The 21,367-nt window shown below is 41.3% G+C and overlaps 1 protein-coding gene across 1 annotated transcript; it reads right to left on the minus strand.

Annotated features, from left to right (window-relative positions):
- Positions 1–13,569: 13,569 nt before the first annotated feature.
- On the minus strand, positions 13,570–20,908 carry LOC122489244 (transmembrane protein 14C). The gene is made up of 6 exons (XM_043590835.1): positions 20,793–20,908; positions 19,732–19,799; positions 19,337–19,413; positions 18,385–18,486; positions 14,980–15,067; positions 13,570–14,067 (listed from the first exon to the last, which is right to left on the minus strand). Exons 2-6 carry the CDS (start codon positions 19,752–19,754, stop codon positions 14,013–14,015), a joined length of 345 nt encoding a protein of 114 aa, XP_043446770.1. The 5' UTR covers positions 19,755–19,799; positions 20,793–20,908; the 3' UTR covers positions 13,570–14,012.
- Positions 20,909–21,367: the final 459 nt, after the last annotated feature.

The raw sequence follows: 21,367 nt of genomic DNA on the forward strand, positions 1-21,367 counted from the left end.
GGATTACTGTATCTATGCTTATATTTTACATTACATATATAAAAGGACACTATAGAGACTAAAGAAACTCAATGCTGAGACAACTGAATGGTTTATATATATAAAATATAGGCACATGTATAGATACAGATAGAGTGAGAGAGAATGTACCTAATGTTAACAAGTGAATTAAAATTAGGTAGAGGTTATATGAGTAATTATGAATATTAGTGAAACTTTTCTGTAGATTTGAAATTTTTCCAAATAAAACTTAAAACAAGATAAATATATGAAGCAAGATTTATCATAAATACAAGAAGAAACGGATATAAAAACAATCAGAGTAGCACGCCTGGGTGGCTCAGTCAGTCTAGTGTCTGACTCTTGACTTGAGCTCAGGTCATGATCTCACGACTGTGAGATCAGTCCTGCATTGGGCTTGTGCTGGGCATGGAGCCTGCTTAAACTTCTAGCTCTCGCTCTCCCTCTGCCCCTCCCCAACTCACACATGCAGGTGTGCACTCTCAAAACAAAAACAAAAACAAAAACAAAAACAACCGAGTCAGAGTAAGAGGCTTATTTCTCAACAGATCTAGAAGCCTAAAATAAGTAAATAAGTATTTGGATAATACAGTAAACAAAGTTTATCTGATATACATACCATATAGAGATACTTCAACCAATAAGGAAAAAATTCATGCACTTCTCGAATATATATAGCATTCACAAAAAGTTGACCTTATATTAGGTCACAAAGAAAATTACAATCTCCCAAATAAAGAAATACATAAGCCACATTTTTCCCACATTTTAATAAAACTAGACTATAATAATAAAAGGGTATATGTCTCCAAATTTTATCCACTTATTAAAAATATCGTTCTAAACAATGATTCAAAAAGGAAAAGTAAAAAACACTCTTTAGAAATGAACAACATGCCTCTAAAACTTGCAAAATTCAGCCAAAACAGATCTCAGAGAAAAAAAGTATACAATGGATCCATTTATGAAAAAAAAACAAAAAACAAAACTAGGAACACGGAAAATATGCTGAATTTGAGCATTTAGCTTAAGAAATTAGAAAAAATAACAAATGAAAAATTAAAAAGATTAAAGATATAATCAAATAAAAGATTTCACCCCAGTAGCAACAAGCATATCTAGCTCCAGATCTTGATTTCTGATACCATTGTCCAGTCTGGAGAAATGGTTGATTCTAGTGCTGAGCATGAAATACACAAGATGATACTGGAGGATCTTACAGTGCTAGAAAGGAACAAAGTTCTAAAAAAACAAAAGCAAAAGCAAGCAAGCAAAAGAAGCCTATGTTGACGGGCTACGTCAAAGGGACACAGGAGCCAAATGAAAGAGCTCCCGACGGCCAAAACTGCAACAATTTGAGAAAGAAAATTAATAAAGAAATATTGTATTATAACCCAAAGTGGGAAATACCTATCCCTGAGTCCATACTGATATAAACAAGTGAATAATTAAGTAGGGGAGAAGAGACAAATCTCCCAAACAGCAGAATTCAAAGTCATTTATGTAGATACTCTGCCCTCAAGGAGGTAGAGTACAACTCCCAATCCTTAAGTACAGAGTATGTATAGTGACTTCCTTTCAAAGAGTACAGTAGGGGAAGGGGGAAAAAAGGAGTAACTTCACAGTGGAGAAGCCTGACAATACTACCTCAAGCCAGATGATCAAAGTCAAAATCAACAATGATACTATATCCATATATGTGACCTTCATAGGATGTGATGAAAATGGCACTTGACCTCTGTGGCCTTCCTCCTAAAATTTTAGAACTCCAGTCTAACCGTAAGGAAGACACTAGACAAATTCTAACAAAAGAGCATTCTATAAAACACTTGATCAAAACTATCACAGTCATCAAAAACAAGACAAATCTGAAACAATCATAGGCCATAGGAGCATAAGAAGACATGATAACTAAATGTAGCATGCGGTCCTAGGTGAGATTCTGTAATAGACAAGCAATATTAGTTTAAAAACTTAGAAAATCTGAACAAAATATGGACTTTAATTAATGTACCAACATTGACTCATTAGTTGTAACAAATGTATCATGCTAACATAACAAGGAAAACTGGATGGGGAGTGGGGTATATGGGAACTCTGTACTATCTTCTCAAAATGGTCCTAAAAAATCAAGTCCATTTTTTTTTTTAATTTTTTTTTCAACGTTTTTATTTATTTTTGGGACAGAGAGAGACAGAGCATGAACAGGGGAGGGGCAGAGAGAGAGGGAGACACAGAATTGGAAACAGGCTCCAGGCTCCAGGCTCCGAGCCATCGGCCCAGAGCCTGACGCGGGGCTCTAACTCACGGACCGCGAGATCGTGACCTGGCTGAAGTCGGACGCTTAACCGACTGCGCCACCCAGGCTCCCCAAGTCCATTTTTAAAAAGAAGATTGGATCAGTCTATATTTTCAGCAAACATTTACTAAGTGCCCATTACGTACTAAAGTGTAGCATATACGATGGTGACAAAAGGGTCATTTGTCCTGATCACATTAAATAAGCATGCATAAAACTGTATATTGGCAAATTATTATGGGTGTTAAGAAAAAGAAAAGGACGTTCGTGAGACTAAAGAAATTTAAATGTTGAGAGAGAACCGAATGGTTTTAGGTCTAGGAATCTAAATATACTTGAAATATACTTCTGCCTCCTGGCAGAAGAGAAAGAATCGTTGGGCCAAATCATGAAAACAAAGAGTTCTACTAGAAGATGGTGAGGCTTAGACTTCAGTATTAGCAATTGTATGGGAGAGAGCAGAGTATGACTGTTAACAGAAAGTTGCTGGATTTTAGTGTTTATCTTCTTTCTTGCTGCTTTATAGAACTTTCTCATTAATTTATTATGTTTTGAATTGTTTCTCTTGGATTTTCTAGATAGACATATATTAACCATTTAAAATGTTTAATTTCTTTTTCCACTATTAATTTAGACCTCATTTATTTCTCATAGTTTTACTGCTTTATCTAACGTCTCCAGAACAATGTTGATCTTGTCAGTAACTCCAAGTATGTTATTTCTAACTTAAAAAAAAAAAAAAAATTTTAATGTTTATTTTTTCTGAGAGAGAGAGAGAGAGAGAGAGAGAGAGAGAGAGAGAGAGAGAGACTACAAGCAGCGGAGGGGCAGAGAGACAGAGGGAGACACAGAATCCAAAGCAGGCTCCAGGCTCTGAGCTGTCAGCACAGACCCCGATGTGGGGCTCGAACTCACAAACTGTGAGATCATGACCTGAGCCGAAGTTGGGACACTTAACCGACTGAGCCACCCAGGCGTCCCATAGTATTTCTAACTTTAACATAAAGCCATAGGACTAGATAAATGGTAGCTAATAAAACCTAACGCAGGTAATGCTTGAGTGGATCAGCAGAGGCATTTATAGTAGTGTCAATTCATTTTGTTCAGATTGCTACCTAATTTAAAAAAGTTACCATTCATCAAAACTCTACAGTATCCAACAATAATCTTAATAGAAATACAAGGAACTAAAGGAATATATGAAGACATTAAAAAAACTAAATTAACAACCAGAAAACAATGAACAAAATGGCAGTAAGTCCACATCTATCAATGATTTCTTTAATATATTTAAATTAAATGGCCTAAATGCTGCAATCAAAAGACACAGGGTGGCTGAATGGATAAAAAACAAGACCCACCTATATGCTGCCTACGAGAGACTCATTTCAGATCTAAAGACACACACAGACTGAAAGTGGAGAGATGGAAAACATTTTCCACGCAAATGGAAACAAAAAGCTAGAGTAGCAATATTCATCAGACAAAACTGACTTCTAGGGGTGCCTGGGTGGCTCAGTCGGTTAAGTGTCCAACTCTTGATTTCAGCTCAGGTCATGATCTCATGGTTTGTGAGATTGATTGAGCCCCGTGTCGGGCTCTGCACTCATGGCTTGGAGCCTGGTTGGGATTCTCTCTCTCCCTCTCTCTCTCTGCCCCTTCCTTGCTTGTGTGTGCATGTGCACTCTCTCTCTCAAAATAAATAAGCATTAAAAAAAAACAACAAAAAAAAAACCCTGACTTCTAAAAGAAATACTGAAACAAAAGACAAAGAAAGAAATTACAAAATGATAAAAGGGTCAATCCAAGAAGAAGATAAAACACTTGCAAATATTTGCATACCCAACACAGGAGTACCTAAATTTATAAAACAAATATTAACAGACATAAAGAAGAAAACTGACAATAATACAGTAATAACAGGAAACTTTCATACCCCACTTACCTTAATGGACAAATTATTGAGACAAAAATATCAGTAAGGAAACACTGGCCTTAAACAACACAGCAAACCAGATAGACTTGTTAGATACATACAGAGCATTTCATCCCCAAAATGCAGAATACACCTTTTCAAGTGCACAGTGAACATTCTCCAGGATCACATTAGGCCAGAAAATAAGTCTCAATAAATTTAAGAAGACTGAAATCATATCAAGCATTTTTTCCAAGTACAACAGTATGAAACTAGAAATCAATTACGAAAGTAAAACTGAAAAAAAAAAAAAAAACCCTCACAACACATGGAGACTAAATAATATGCTACTAAACAACCAATAGATCAACAAAAAACTCGAAGAGAAAATCAAAAAATATCTTGAGACAAATGAAAATAGAAACAAGACTTTCCAAAATCTATGGGACACAGTAAAAGCAGTTCTAGAAGAAAAGTTTATAGCAATGAGCAATAAACATTTCAAATAACTAACTTTACATCTAAAGGAACTAGAGAAAGAACAACAAAATCAGCAATAATAAAGCCCAGAGTTAGTAAAAGGAGGGAAATGATAAAGATCAGAATGGAAATAAATGAAATAGAGACAAAAAAAAAGGCTCAATGAAACCAAAAGCTGGTTCTCTGAAAAGATAAAATCGATAAACCTGTAGCCAGATTCATCAAGAAAATATGAGAGAGGAACCAACTAAATAAAATCAGAAATGGAAGAGAAATTACAACTGACACTAAAGAAATACAAAAGAAGATAAAAGACTGCTACAATTATACACCAACACACTGGAAAGCCTAGAAAAAAATGAATTACCAGAAACACATAACCTTCCAAGACTGATAATGAATAAAGAGAAAATATGAATAGATCAATTACAAATAATGAAATCAAAACAATTAAAAAAAGCCACCCAAAACAAAAATCCAGGACCAGACGGCTTCACAGATGAATCCTGCCAAACATTTAAAGAGGGGTTAGTAACTATCCTTATCAAATTATCCCAAAACACTAAAGAGGAAGGAACACTTCCAAACTCATTTTATGAAGCTAGCATTACTTACTACCTAAATGAGACAAAAACATTACAAAAAAAGAAATTTGTAGGCTAATAGCCCATATGAACAAAGATAAATAAGTCCTCAAAAAATATCAGCAAACCAGGGCGCCTGGGTGGCACAGTCGGTTAAGCGTCCGACTTCGGCCAGGTCACGATCTCGCGGTCCGTGAGTTCGAGCCCCGCGTCAGGCTCTGGGCTGATGGCTCAGAGCCTGGAGCCTGTTTCCGATTCTGTGCCTCCCTCTCTCTCTGCCCCTCCCCCGTTCATGCTCTGTCTCTCTCTGTCCCAAAAATAAATAAACGTTGGAAAAAAAAATTAAAAAAAAAATATATCAGCAAACCAAATTCAGTAATACAAAGGATCACACATCATGATCAAGTGGGAGTTTTGCCAGGAATGCAAGGATGGTTCAACATCTTCAAATCAATCAACATGATACACCACATTAATAAAACAAAGGATAAAAATCATATGATCATCTCAATAGGTATCAGAAAAACCATGTGACAAAATTCAACATCCATTCATGATAAAAATTCTCAATAAAGTGTACAAAAGGAATGTATCTCAACATATAAGGTCCATATATGACAACCCACAGCTAACACCATGTTCAACGGCAAAAAGCTGAAAGCTTCCTCTAAGATAAGGAACAAGACAAGAATGCCCACTCTTGCCACTTTTATTCAACATAGTACTGAAGTACTAGTCACAGCCATTAGATAAGAAAAAGAAATACAGGGATCCAAGTTGGAAAAATAGAAGCAAAATTATCACTATTTGCAGATGACATGACAACATATATAGAAAACCCTAAAGACTCCACGAAAAAACTATTCAAATAAATGAATTCAGTAAAGTTGCAGAATCCAAAATTAACACACAAAAATCAACTGTACTTTTATATGCTAATAATGAGTTATCAGAAAGAAGCTTTAAAAAACAACACCCCTGGGGCACCTGTGGTTAAGTGTCCAACTTTGGCTCAGGTCATGCTCTCATGGTTCGTGGGCTCGAGCCCCGCATCAGGGTCTGTGCTGACAGCTCAGAGCCTGGAGCCTGCTTCAGATTCTGTGTCTTGCTCTCTCTCTGCCCTTCCCTACTTGTGCTTTCTCTCTCTCTCAAAATAAATGTTAAAAAAAATTTAAAAACAACAACAAAACACAACCCTCTTTACCACTGCATCAAAAAGAACAAAGCACCTAGGAATAAAACCCAAGAGATGAAAGACCTGTACTCTGAAAACTGTATGATATTGATGAAAGAAACTGAAAATGACACATATAAATGAAAAAATATACTGGGCTCATGGGTTGGAAGAATTACATTGTTAAAATGTCCTTACTACCCAAAGCAATCTTACAGATTCAGTGCAATCCCCATCAAAATGTTAAATGCATTTTCACAGAACTAGAACAAAGAATCCTAATATTTATATGAAACGACAAAAGACCCTCAACAGCTAAAGCAATCTTGAGAGAGAAGAACAAATCTGAAGGCATCATGTTCCCTGATTTCAAACTATTCTACAAAGCTATAGTAAACTAAACAGTATGGTACTGGCACAAAACAAACACATAAATCAATGGAACGGAACAGAAAGCCAGAAATAAGCCCACACATATATGGTCAATCTATGACAAAGGAGGCAAGAACAAGCAATGAGTAAAGGACATATTCTTCAAAAAACTGTGCTGGGGAAACTGGACGGCCACATGCAAAAGATAAAGCTAGACTACTATCTTGTACCATATACAAAAATAAATTCAAGATAGATTAAAGACAAACACAATACTTGAAACCACATAACTCCTAGAAGAAAACCTAGGCAGTAAGCTCTTTGACATCAGTGTTAGCAATATTTTTTGGACCAGTTTCCTATGCAAGGGCAACAAAAGCTAACAAATAAATGGGATTACATCAAACTTAAAAGCTTTTGCACAGTGAAGGAAACCAACAAAATGAAATGGCAACCTAACGATGGAAGATATCTGAAAATCATGTATCTGATTAAGGTGTTAATATCTAAAGTATATAAAAAACTTATATAGCTTAATATCAAAACAACAAATAACCCTATTAAAAAAGAGCATAACTTGCATTGAGATTTTTCCAAAGTTATACATACATGTCTGCCAGACACATGAAAAGATGCTCCACATCAATAATCATCAAGGAAATGCAAATCAAAATCACAATGAAATATCCCACACCATCTCACACACACATGGCTAGTATCAAAAACAAAAAAATAACAAGTGTTGGCAAAGACGTGGGAAAAAGGAAACTCTTGAGCACTGCTGGTGGGAATGTAAATTGGTTGCAGCCGCTGTGAAAAAGAATACAGAGGTTCCTCAAAACATTAAAAATAGAACTACAATACGATCCTGCAATTCTACTTCTGGGCACTGACACAAAAACACCAATCTAAAGAGATACATGCACCCATATTTTCATGGCAGCATTATTTACAATAGCTAATGGGAGCAACTTAAGTGTCTATTGAGAAATTAATAAAGAAGATGTGGGATGTGTGTATGTGTGTGTGTGTGTGTGTATGTGTGTGTATATACACAATAGACTAAGCCATAAAAAACGAGATACTTGACATTTGTGGCAACATGGATGGACCACGAGAATATTATGCTAAGTAAAAGAAGTCAGAGAAGGACAAATACCACACTATTTCACTTGTATGCGAAACCTAAAAACCACAAAGAACAAAACACAGACAGACCAGGGACACCTGCGTGGCTCAGTTGGTTAAGCGCCCGACTCTTGATTTCAGCTCAGGTCATCATCTCACAGTTTGTGAGATGGAGCCCCACTTTGGGCTCTGCACTGGGTGTGTAGCCTGCTTGGGATTCTCTGACTCTCCCTCTGCCCTTCCCCACTCACATGCACTCTCTCTCAAAAACATTAATTAATCGGAAAACAAACAAACAAACCAGACTGGGGCACCTGAGTGGCTCAGTCAGTTAAGCATCCAACTTCAGTTCAGGTCATGATCTCATGGTCCATGAGTTTGAGCCCCCCAACAGGCTCTTTGCTGTCAGTACAGAGCCCACTTCAAATCCTCTGTCCTGCTCTCTCTGCCCCTCCTCCCACTCATTCTCTCTTTCTCAAAATAAAAAACTTAAAAAAAAAAAAAATCTTAAAAAAATAAATAAAAACAGACTGAGATACAGGAAACAAACTGGAAGTTACTGAAGGGGGGGGGGTCCTGGTGGGGGGGGGTGGGGGGGGGAGGTGAAGTGAAGGAGATTCAGTGGTACAAACTTCCAATTACAAAATAAGCCATGGGATGTAATGTACAGCTAGGGAATATAGTCAATAATACTGTAATAACTTTGTATGGTGATAGATGATAACTACTTACAAGGATCATTTCATAATGTATAAAAATATCACATCACTATGATATACACCTGAAATTAATAGAATATTATATACTAATTAAACTTCAAGGAAAAAATTAAATGGACAAGCAATGTTCTTGGGTTGAAGAATAAATATTTTAAAGTTTTCAATTCCTCCAAAATTTACCAATAATTTAGTACAATCATACCAAAAATCCCAAGTAAATTTTAAAAATAAAGAGGTAATTCTAGGGGCACCTGGCTGGCTCAGTCAGAAGAGCATGTGACTCTTGATTATGAGGTCATGAGCTCGAACCCCATGTTGGGTGTAGAGATTACTCAAAACTAAAATCTTTTTTAAAAAAAGCTAATTCCAGATTTATCTGGAAAAATTATATATTAATATGTCAAAGAAAATCTGAAGAACAAAGACAGACGTGCACTACCAAGTATCAAAATATATGTAAATCTATAGTGATGAATATAATTTGGCACTGAGACAGAGATAAGTAAATCTATGAAAGATACTAGAAACAGAATCAGTCTCAAATATGGAAATTCAGTACAAGGTAAAGGTGGCATTTCAAAGCAACGAGAGAAGGATATATCACCTGAATAAACAATATTGAGGGTAATGTGTTTTTTTGGAGAACAGAATTCAGAAAGATCCCTAATTTGAAACATCACAAAAAAGTAAATTCTAAGGGCAACAAAAATAGAAACCTAAGAAATAAAACTATGAAAGTAACAAATGAAAATAAGAACAAGCTTTTTTTTCAAAAATTTTTAACCATTTATTCATTTTTGAGAGAAAGAGAGCTTCAGCAGGGGAGGGGCAGAGAGAGAGAGAGAGAGAGAGAGAGAGAGAGAGAGAGAGACAGAATCTGAAGCAGACTCCTGGCTCTAAGCTGTCAACACAGAGCCTGATGCGGGGCTTGAATCAACGAACCATGAGATCATGACCTGAGCCAAAGTCGGACGCTTAACCGACTGAGCCACCCGGGTGCTCCCAAAACAAGAACAAGCTTTTTTATATATAGAGTCACACACCAAGAGAAAAAGAAACAAAAACAGGAACAAAAAACAGAAAGAGCAGCTCACAGAAAAAATACATTATCACTGGTCAATAAACATGAAAAAATGTTTAATAACTTATTAATAATTTAAACAATTAGATATTTTTGGCTTGGATCAAGGGATTGGCAAACTATGGCTAGTGAGTCAAATTTGGTCTGTTGTGCCCGTTTTTATGCAGCCAGCATGCTAACAATATTTTTGTTTTCAATCAAAATAGCATGGCTGAAAAAAATAAGATTACTATTTCATGATATATGAAAATCATATGAAATCCAAATTTCAGGGTCTATAAACAGCCATGTTCGTTTACATATGGTTTCTGGCGGGTCTTACTCTACAATGGCAGAACTGGGTAGCTAGGGCAGAGACAGTATGGCCCATAAAGCCTAAAATATTTACTATCTGGCCATTTGCAGATTCCTAATTTAACTTGCCAAAGCTTAAAATTCTCACAAGACATGACATTAGCAAATATGGGGAAACAAAATCTTACAACCATTGTTGTTCCAACTCTTCTGAGGACAATTAAAACTTTAAATGCTCATCTGCTTGGACTCAGCTTTTAGAGATGTCACCTATATACATTCATTTGCATGGTGCACTGTGATTTAGATGGTAATGTACCTTGGCTCAGCATGAACAGCAAAAGACTTTTTTAAACAAAGTACTTTTCTATCAGTAGGGGAAAGGTGAACTAGGTAGGTCTCTATGTCCAGATAGGAAAAGCTTTGTTAAACATAGTCCAGTGCAGCAAAGAGTGTAGTATTTCTGCTGTGCGCTGATTTACGTCAACCATAAGCAAAAAAGGATACGTTTATATGATAACATAACACAGGAAATAATAATCTATCCAGGGAATTCCTGGGCCAATAAATAAGGCATAACAATGGTTACCCCTTACACTGAGAGATTAAGGGTCTGAGATGAGAAAAAGACAATTTTACAGTTTACCTTTCTGTCTTGAATGCATTTTTTTCAATGTTTGTTTATTTTTGAGAGAAGACAGAGACAGAGTGCGAGCTGGGGAGGGCCAGAGAGAGAGGCACACACAGAATCCAAAGCAGGCTCCAGGCTCTGAGCTGGGCTCGAACTCACGAACTGCAAAATCATGACCTGAGCCGAAGTCAGCCACTTAACCCACGGAGCCACCCAGGTGCCCTACATCCATTTTTTATCACAAGCATATTTTGCTTCAATTTTAAATAACTTTGTTAACTACCTAATACCTAATTTTTATAATTTTGGAGAAAGGGCTTTATAAAGCAAAGTAACAGATCTGAATATGCAAAAATGTACAGACACTATAAACAAAGCTAAACAATAAGCAATAGGCTGGGGGGAAAACACAATACACAACAAAGGATTAGTACCCATCAAAAATAGAGAACTTCCACAAATAAGAAGCAAAACTAAAAAAAAAAAAAAATGAAGACAAAAATGGTTTCAGTCCAAATTATTTGGCCTAGGATACCAAGGTCATCTAGATATGACCTCTGCCTTTCAGTCTCATGTCCTGCTGTCCTGGTCATAACCACACGACTTGTTGTTGCCCAACTGTGCCAGATAGCGTCATGCCTCTGAGGCACTGTGCATATTTTCCCTTCCTGCAACATTTGTCAGTCCTTGTTTATGAATTCCTCATTTTTCAAGGCGTGGCTCAACCATCATCTCTTCTAGAGTCCTTCTACAGAACTGACCATTCCCTTTTTTTGTGCTCTGGCTGCAGTATCCATCTACCTCTATTAAGCATTTATTCCTATTACTGCCTCTGGTGGTTAGATTTCAGTCTTCTCCACTAGATTCCAAGAAGGCAAGTCATCGCTTGTTCTTTTCCTTCTAGGACCCAGCACAATCTTAGGACAGGAAGTACTGGGGAAACTCTGCAAGGAAGGGGCAACAGAAACTTGGCAAGGGCACTACCTGGGCGGCTAGGCACTGAAGACCATCCCACCCACCCTCTAACCCCAGTCTGTGGACAGCCTTAAACCTTTCGGAGCTGACCACTGGGATCAAACAGTTACACGGGGATCTGCTGTGGACCTAAATAAATTCCCACCTCCAGGGACCCCCGTTTTCAGAGTTTGATGCTAGAACTGAAGGTGACCAAAATCGGTGCCTTTGGAAACACTCCACAACAGATGAACAACTGAGGCCAACACGGTGATTCAAAATCCTACCTACGAAAGCCTGGACGGATGGCAGCTTTGGGTGGCCCCATGCACATGTCACTGGCATACATGCCTATGTGGCTGGGCTCAGATGGAGAAGACAGAAAATATAGATGAGGATTACTAAATGAATCTAACCATATTTCAAGAAGCTATTTATCAAAATGATCATAGAAAGGCTAGCTTGGAACCCAAAATATGTCTGATGAATAAATACAGAATGAGTATTGAGGGGGTTTTTTGTTTGTTTGTTTGTTTGTTTTTAGAATAATCTTTTTTCTGTGCTTCTGCTCTTATACTTCATAGGATTCAAACACCTGGGGAACAAGTCCACCTGGCCCTCACATAGCAGGGTTTTGGGGGAAAAAGCACTGAAGATGAAGGTTAGCTCTCTGAACATATACAATACGCACACCACTCTTTGCTGCTCAAGAGAACACCCAGGTCTGACCTTTGTAACACTAACTACAAACAGTTGTTTCTTTTCTCCCCAACACATTTCCATAAAAATCCATTCTTAAAATATCAAAAACATAAATGCAATGTTCTACCTACCTGATTTTATCTGTTTTCCTTTTAGGCCATAAAAGACTAATGTTTGGGAACAGTTCATAATAATCCGATCCACCAGGGCATGAAATCCTATCACACACCAATGAACTATTTGTAAATGGATTTGTCTTTATAATTTAAAGCATGAATTTGGTAGCACTACAGGATAAAAGGCAATTACTGACTATGCCAGGAATTAATGGGGCATTGTAATTTCATCAATGTATTTGCAAGTATGTGACATCAAGCAACAACCCCTTCCGATCTATGAGTAGTTATTAATAGCAGCCTTCAAGAAAAGGACCTGAAGTCTCAGTAGACCAAAAGCGTAATGAGTCACTGCTGTGATGGGGGGCAGTCCAAAAATCTTATTTTGATCCCAGCTGCACTAACAGAAATGCAGAGTCTCAGACACGGTACCTTGGTCACACCCAACTTGTGCAGAGCTCCAGGCATTACGACTGAAGAGCAGGCCCAAGCAGAAATGTCAAAACCATGTCACATAAAACGAGAATGAGAAAACCAGGACTCCTTTCAAAGAGTTTAAGGAGACACATGATACTGATCAGTAAGTGCCTGAATTACACTATAAATACAACCAACAGCAGTTAGGGAGGAGGGAAGCCGCAAATATCCCTTTTCTTTAGAAAGAGGGGGAAGCTAAAGTAAGAAGGACCAGATGGAGTTAATTCTAATGCTGAAAAAAGGAAAGTGAAGTGAAAATGTGTCAGTACCCAGTTAATGTGTGTAGAGACCAAATTGGATAACTCAAGTTTCCCACAGGTCTTTTCGTTTCACATTTATAGGTTAGCTAATTAACCACAATTTCATTTTTTTCTTTTTCATTCTGTTGCTGTTGTTACACAGTCCTAACCTTAGAAATCCTCACTAAAGATCACTTTTAAAACAAGCTTCGATGCAATGTACAATCAAATCATACATAGCTTTCCTTGGTTCTTAAATTATTCAAAATACATAATTACTAAATAAAACATTAACAGAACACTTCCACGTTCCCATAGCTTCCTGCCATTCACATCCCAGTCTATGTTCTAGACAACTCTGGCAACGAAGACACCATAGAAAATATTATTTATGGTAAATTTTATTTTCATCGATATTTCATTTGACATAATTTCAAAGTAGGTCTGTGCTCTAAGATGCACCAAAGAACAGAAACCCTAAAGCTCGTAACAGATGTTTTTCACACTGTTCTGAGTAGGGCATAGGGCTTGGGGGGGTCCCCAAAGTTGATACCTAACGTTTTACCCTTTGAGGCTTTACCTAGAGACACAGAAAGAAGAGAGAACATCAACACACAAGAATCAAACTGTAATAAGGAGCTCTTGGGTTACAAACTACCACCTCTTTAAGGCTGTAGTGAAATGAACGATTTCTTCTGCGAAGTTCACTGTCATTTTTTTTAAGTAAAATGTCAGAATATGTGAAAATGCTGCACTTGCTTCTCTTAATACACTGATATTGGAGAAGTTTTTAAAATCTTCATGAGTTCAGGCTGGGACATGACTACTACTGATGGGGTCTATTCAACACACTAATTCCAAGTTTGGCGACCATCAGCAAACTGTTCAAAAGAAACACATAAAAACACATCAGGTAAAGAACACGACAGGTACTCGACTGTTTTGTTTTTTTTAAGAAACTAAGACTACAGGCCCTTCGCAACTACATGAGGAGACGCCGAGGCCGAGCAGGCAGAGGTGGAGCCTTCATTCTTGGAAACATGAAAGAAATAACATGCCAAGGGGCAGTCTTGCCCTGCACCCGCCTCAAAATGGTACGTGTGAGTTGGGAGTTCCTGATCTCACAGCCAATAATTCAAAGAGATGAGCAAACTGCAGGCTGAAAGACCAAGGTCTCTCCGGGGTCACCGAGCTAGTTAATGGTAGATTTCCAGTCTCCCAGTTTACTGCTCTTGACCTTGGTGTACACGGACTATAAAGCATTATGCCTGACAGCATAACTATGACTGAAGTCAGGTTAGTGATCTTCTTTCGAACAGATTTTTTAAAATTCTGTCCTCAGAGTATCTTTATCACACGTAAGGAAAACGTTTTTAAAAACAACCTGGTCTGAGTTTTGTAACTCAAGTTAGCCAGCAGGATTCAATCAAAACTCCCTTTTAACAAAATGGTCAGTGATAAAGGACACCCACACATCTAAGAAATCTGGAACGCACGCTGAAAGTCACAGAAAGAGCCGCTGTCAGGGCTCTGCCTGAAGCTCCTTCTGACGTAGGCAGGAGCCAGGATGGACCAGATTGCAAACGTGACAGCAAAGCCATGAACTTACTTCATTCTGACATCAAATCAACTACTGTTTTCACAGCCTCTCCTATTTGTGTGTAAATTAAATCATTCCGGTTGATGTCCAGCATCAGGTATACCAACACAAGTAAATTCTGGAATGTACGGCATATCTGGGGCCCTAAACTCAACTCCATCCCGGTGACGAACGGCAAGGGAACAGAAAATACCTGGCACCCGCGATTAAGCCCGCAGGCAGAAATTTCCCAGAGTGGTAGAATCTCATCCCCATAATGCCAGCTAAGGTTCCAGATGTAGCTGAGGGGAAAGACAGAAAGAATCGAGTATCATTACACCTTCTATACGGGAGAACCAATGTCCCACCCACCTTTCAAGGGCCAGATCCCCTCTCATACCATCTCCTCCACGCTGGGGGAGCGCTGGGGGTGCTTTGTGGCCACCCGCGCCCTGTAGGACTAAGTACAAAGACTGGAATATAAGGCCCTCACCATCTGGGCCAAACCTGCCTTTCCGGCCTCACTACCCACCATTCTTCCGCCATAGTTTTCTCCACATTTGCGGTAGGTCTTCTTCTATTCCCTGTTGATGTATTTACCTTAACTGTATGCACTGCTAGTCAGCATGTGAAGACCTATTACATGTATTCCCATGCACTCACTGCACTAGGTGCTGGAGGGCAAAACTACCATCATAAAAGGCCTCTAAGAGGGTCCCGCCAATTCGGGAAAACGAGGAAAGGATTTGCTGAGGAAATGAAGACCAAAAAGCCAAGATCTGAAAAGGAGCGAAGAGCTAAAAGGGGGAAGAAAGCACATTCCAAGAGAGGGGATAACAGTGGTGGGGCCTTGTGGTGAGAGGGAACCCAAGGCTCAACTGTGGCCAGTGAGGAAGAGGGGCCAGAGCACAGAGCCCTGACAGCCATACGGAGGACTATGTTCTTCAGCCCAAGAGCAATGAGAAGCCATCAAAGCATTCCAAGCAGAGGGATACATGAACATAAGAGGACTGTAAAATCAGAACTCGAGCTGCTCCATGGAGAACAATCCGGAGGGAAACCAGAGCATGTCGGAATACCACTGAAGAACTTCCTCAAGAATGCAGGCCAGATAAGTGGTACTGGGATGAGAACGGTGGCCATGGAGACACAGAAGGAGACACTTCAGGATATGGGCTGGAGGTAGTGCAAATAGGACTGACTGCTGAAGGAGACAGAAAGATGGGAGGAGGACAAGATCCAAATGGATGGAAAACACTGGCACCAAACACATTTGTAAGGACATGAGGTTACGTTTGGGCAGATGCCTGGAGACAAGATTTCAAGCACACAACCTTTACTTATGAGTAAAGCTTGGAGGAGTGATGCCTTTCTGAATCAATTTTCCGTTTCAATGGTAATTTAAGGCCTAGACCCCAATAACACTGTCAAGCAAGACAGTATAAAGAAGATATGGGGCGCCTGGGTGGCTCAGTCGGTTAAGTGTCCGACTTCGGCTCAGGTCATGATCTCAAGGTCCCTGAGTTCGAGCCCCGCATCAGGCTCTGTGCTGACAGCTCAGAGCCTGGAGCCTGCTTCGGATTCTGTGTCTCCCTCTCTCTCTGCCCCTCCCCCGCTCATGCTCTATCTCGGTCTTAAAAATAAACATTAAAAAAATTAAAAACAAACAAAAAAATATACAAAGAGCCAGGTCTTAAGAGCTTAAATATTTAATGGCCAAGAAGAAAGATGGGTCAACAAAAGAGAATGAGAAAATAAGAAGGAAAACAGGAGACTGGAAAACGGCTTGGTCTACTATGCTGAAAAAGCTAAAAGGCCAACTAGAATGAGGATTAAAAAATGTAGTCGGTTGGGGCGCCTGGGTGGCGCAGTCGGTTAAGCGTCCGACTTCAGCCAGGTCACCATCTTGCGGTCCGTGAGTTCGAGCCCCGCGTCGGGCTCTGGGCTGATGGCTCGGAGCCTGGAGCCTGTTTCCGATTCTGTGTCTCCCTCTCCTTCTGCCCCTCCCCCATTCATGCTCTGTCTCTCTCTGTCCCAAAAATAAATTAAAAACTTTGGAAAAAAAAAAAAAATGTAGTGCGGTTGCCTGGGTGGTTCAGCTGGTTAAACATCTGAGTCTTGATTCCCGTTCAGGTCATGATCCCAGGGTGATGGGATTGAACCCCGCGTCAGACTCCACACTGAGCGTGGAGCTTGCTCGGGATTCGCTCTCTCGCTCTCTCTCTCTTGCCCTTCCCCAGCTCAGGCGCACGCTCTTTCTAAGAAATAAATAAACATTAAAAGTATATACACTGGATTGTGAAAATCCAGGTCACTGACAGGCTCAGGGAAAGCTATTTCCATGGACAAAGGACACAAAAAGGGGGGTCGAGAATGTGAGAGGTGAAGAAGTAAAAACAGGGAGTAGAACGGATTGTTTTAGGGAAGTTGCTAAAGGGAAGAAGAAGGGCAGGCAACTGGAGAAGGAAGCGGGGTCACGAGAGGTCCTTTCTTTTTTAATGGGTAAGAGAGGACACCTTTGAACATGAGTGGGAGGGATCCACCCGCAGGGCGGAACACAAATAAGAGATGACATCTCTGGCAGCATAACACCCCAAGAAGGTGGGGAGGAGACCCAAAGCGTGGGTGGAGGGACTGGCCTTTGAGAGAGAAACAGCACAGTGGAAGGCCTGGGTGATGACGGCATGCTGGAGCCTCCGTGTGATGACTGTTGTTTTCCTTTACGTAGGCAGCGAGGGCAGTTGCTGAGAGCAGGAGTAGAATCAGACACGAGGATAAAGGAAGCCTGAAAGTCATTCAGGAGCTTGAGTGAGGGAGCTGGGAGGCAGAGCTGAGAGCGGGGCGCCTCCTCCTTCCACGGGCACGCCCCAAGTCAGCCGCCGCGACCTCCCTTCCCAACCCGTGCCGACTTGTACGAGCCACTCGGTCAACACACTTGTTCTCCCCACCACTCTTCTAAGGGCCGGCACCGCACATGTTCCCACTCTGCATATCTGGGGAGACGGCAAGATGTCCACGCTCCCAGCAGAATGGCTGATGTGTGGGGAGAGCTCAGTGAAAATGCACCCCAGGCCACGCTGATAAGAAATGATCTTCCTCCCCGGTGCTGCTGTGTGGGCTGCTCACGGGGCACTTCAGCAGCCCCGCAGTCACCCCAACAGCGTCACTCAACGTAAAGGCTCCTCGAAGGCAAGGCCTATGCCAGACATTCAGCTTAGTTTTAAAGGGCTAACACGTGATTTGCAAAGGCAAACAAACGCACTATTGAGGCAAACCTCACCCAGGCACGTGATCCTCCAGTAACGGTCAAGCACATGCTCTTCAGCGGGCAGACATGATGATTACGAGACATCTACTTGCCTCGTACAAGCTTAATACTAATTCTGTTGGCTAGACCTAAACTGGAGGCATGAAAACCTTTCCGTATTCCGTAAATAGAAAGTAAACAGAAATCAGCACCACTCTCCCCACTCCCAATTTTAAAACTTCCCCAGCACTTGGGCAGAAGTAGTAAAACTGTCTTCATGTGAAGATCCTGCCACATGCCACCGAACCAGAGCCTTTGGGTAGAATGTTCTGGATACATAACTGTACCAGAGAGACAGGGAAGCGGACGTACCTAGGAAAACCCAAATGTTCCTCGGATCCTGAGACAGCTGATAGGCACCCAGGCCTGCTAAACTTCCGAAAAGAAGGCCAGCAGCCAGTGACGGGACGCTACCTGCAGAGAAGCAAACAGTCCTGCATTATAACATCAGACACTCATTAACAGAAGTCACCAGATTTCCTTTCCCTCCAGGGGAAAACAGCCAAGAGAATTTCTCTCAACACAGCTCATAACCAAGGAGCTCCCAAGCAGGAAAATGTGTTGCAGCGTTTGCTATTTTACGGAGAAGTCGGGGTAACGTCACATTATTCCTCTCCTTTTTAATATGCAGACACTTGCATCTGGGGAGCAAAGAAGGGCTCCTAACCAGGCCTGATGAACCTGTCAAGCGTTGGAACTGTCCACAGGCAGAACCTCAGGCAAATCCCCAAAGGAGGAGGAAATAGGGGCAGTGAATTAAAACAAAACAAAACCTGGAGAGCAAGAATTCTGGTGCGCGCGCGTGTTTGTGTGTGTGTGTGTGTGTGTGTGTGTGTGTGTGTGTGTGTAAGGTGGGGAATGCAGGCTAGGAAAGAGATAGAAACAGCAGGTTTGCTGATAGAACTATGCCTGATGAGAAAAGAGGTTTCTGCCTACTCCAAAGAGCACAGAGATAATAACACCTTGGGGTCAAGGCAGATGTGTGGTAGTCGATGATAATAACAATCTACTACCACTCCTGCCCGGCATCTTAGATAAAGACACCAAGAACAAGGGAGTAGACAAGAAGCTTGACTTAGGTCAGCCAGATAATGGGAAAGCAAGTGCAGGGGCAGCTACGGGACTGAAAAGAAGCCTGCACTCCAGCTAGAGGGCTTCAAGCAAACCTGACTCAAACAAGACTGAACTCTGGAGACCCCGGGGACTTACTCTTTACCAGCAACAACGTGAAGACCTTAAGAGGTCAGGTAGCTACAAACCATACCTGCTTTTGCATAGCCAATGATCCCACCAGAAGCAACCAGTGCTGCATAGCCAAAGCCAATCCAGTGTAAAGGCACTCTGAAAATGAAAGAGTAAGAAACCAGTGCCAACCATGTCTAAAAAACAAAAACCACAATCACAGGATGGGACTAAAACGTCATCATTCCAGAACAGTCATATCACTGTACAAATGAAAATAAATCCTAGAGGTTAGAGGACTTGCCTGGAGTCAGTGACGGAGCCGGGACTCAAACTCAGGTTCCCGGCCTACATGACCAATGCTCTGATTCCCCAGGCTGTCCGGCACTCTACGCTTAGTGCACTTTTCAGATCAGGAAAGAAGCTCTGGTTTTGAGAAGTTCTTGGCTATTCTACTCCCATTCACTGTGTACTTACAGCGGGCCAGAGTCCTTCTGCATTGTTCTCTTCCACTCCAACCAGACAGAAGAGTACACCTGCTGCACCTGGGAACGAGGGACTGGATCAGAGGTGGTAAACAGCACGTCTCTCTAGCAGTCAGAAAGAAGTGGATCCTAGTTCCAGCTCCACTCCTTAGCAGCTAAGAAGTAATGGACAAGCTCCCATCCTCTCTAAGCCTCAGTTTCCTTCATTGTACCATGAGGATAATGGTACAAATTTCCTACAGCTGCTGTGGGCATTAAACAAAATAATAAGTAAAAGTGCTCAGCCGCTAGTAAATGCTGAGCAGATACCAACCACTGTGGTAATAACCTCCATTCCAATAGCACAGGACTACAGGAAACAGCAAAATTCACGGACCAGCTCTGTCCAGGTGATAAGTTTACCTTTTCATCGGCTAACCAAATTATTACTGAATCGGAAACTAAGAATCTCCTGTAACCTTAATTCGACTATTTCAGTTACCCCTTTCCACTCCTGCCCAAAGAACTGAATTATTTCGAAACTCAACATGTGCAAAACTTTCAGACAGCTATTTAATTTTGCACCCAATTCCTAACTCTTGTTAGACTGGGGACGGTGAGGGGGGTAAAATACAGGAAAGTCCAAATCATAATTAACGTGGAACACTTCGCTCTTGGCAAAGAAATGCATCTGGTATGGTTTAACTTGAAAGCAATACAACCTTTTGTTTAAATTTTTAATTGTCGGGCAGGGGCTACTTGGAATTGTGCCAGTCATTAATTGCAAGTAGCACTCAGCGAGATTTTCAAGCAGCGAGAGCAATAAAACCCCCAGGAAACTAATCACCGCTACGCTACACTGGTAAGCACTGGCCTCCAGAGCTCAGGGGTTCTGCAAGATTCACGACTACTTTAAGGAAAGCAGAAAATGCACGACTAGAAAGGAAACTGTGACGCAGCCTAAAACCCCTGCCTGGATCTGGGGGACAACGAGTAGGCGGCAGCAAAGCCTCTTATATAACCCCAAACAAGTCAAAATGATATAAAATAGTAATTAATTCCCAAGCACCGAACCTCTTTCCCCTACGACTGCACCGGTCGACCGCGGGGTACCAGCGGCGAGGCGTGGGAGTCCGGGCCCCGCCGGAAACGTCGCGACGCGCTCTGCGTCCCGAGAGCAAGGCGGGCCGAGGGGTGGGGAGGAGCATGGGGCGGGGCTTGAGGGGGAGGTGTCGCCGCGCGCGCATGCGTTCCAGGAACGGGAGACGCCTGGGGCGGGGCTTGAGGGGAAGCGTCGAGGCGAGCGCTCTGCGTCCGGGAGGTGGGGCGGAGAGTCGCGGCGCGAGCCCGGAGTCCCTACGCCGGTGTTCCAATCGTCGCTCAGGCCGTGCTGACCGGCCTTCGGAGCTCGGCTCGCCAGCAGCCTGCCTGAAACCCAGAATTTGAGTCGGGTCTTCGCAAGTGGCTTCGCGAGCTGGGCCAGGTTTTCCTGGTGTAAACCAAAGGCATGCCATCCGGGAGGATTCTCACTCCCCGAATCACGGTTTTTGCCTGCCATGGTTAAGAACTACTTTCTTCCTGCAGAGCTGGTGGCCACAAGCCAGACAATAATGTGGCTTTATTATTATCTGAGAAGCAGCTTAAAGGAA

The sequence above is a fragment of the Prionailurus bengalensis genome, chromosome B2 (genome assembly GCF_016509475.1).
Source record: "Prionailurus bengalensis isolate Pbe53 chromosome B2, Fcat_Pben_1.1_paternal_pri, whole genome shotgun sequence".
NCBI classification, from domain to species: Eukaryota; Metazoa; Chordata; class Mammalia; order Carnivora; family Felidae; genus Prionailurus; species Prionailurus bengalensis.

Bases quoted from the DNA above. Each gene is read 5' to 3' on its own strand.
- LOC122489244 (XM_043590835.1), bottom strand. From the start codon at position 19,754: ATGCAGAAGGACTCTGGCCCGCT. The intron at 15,068-18,384 runs GTACGTCCGCTT...CTTTCCCCTCAG, and splicing joins GAACATTTGGGTTTTCCTAG to CTACATCTGGAACCTTAGCT. The intron at 14,068-14,979 runs GTATTTTCTGTT...TCTTTTGAACAG, and splicing joins GGCTTAATCGCGGGTGCCAG to TTTGCTGATGGTCGCCAAAC.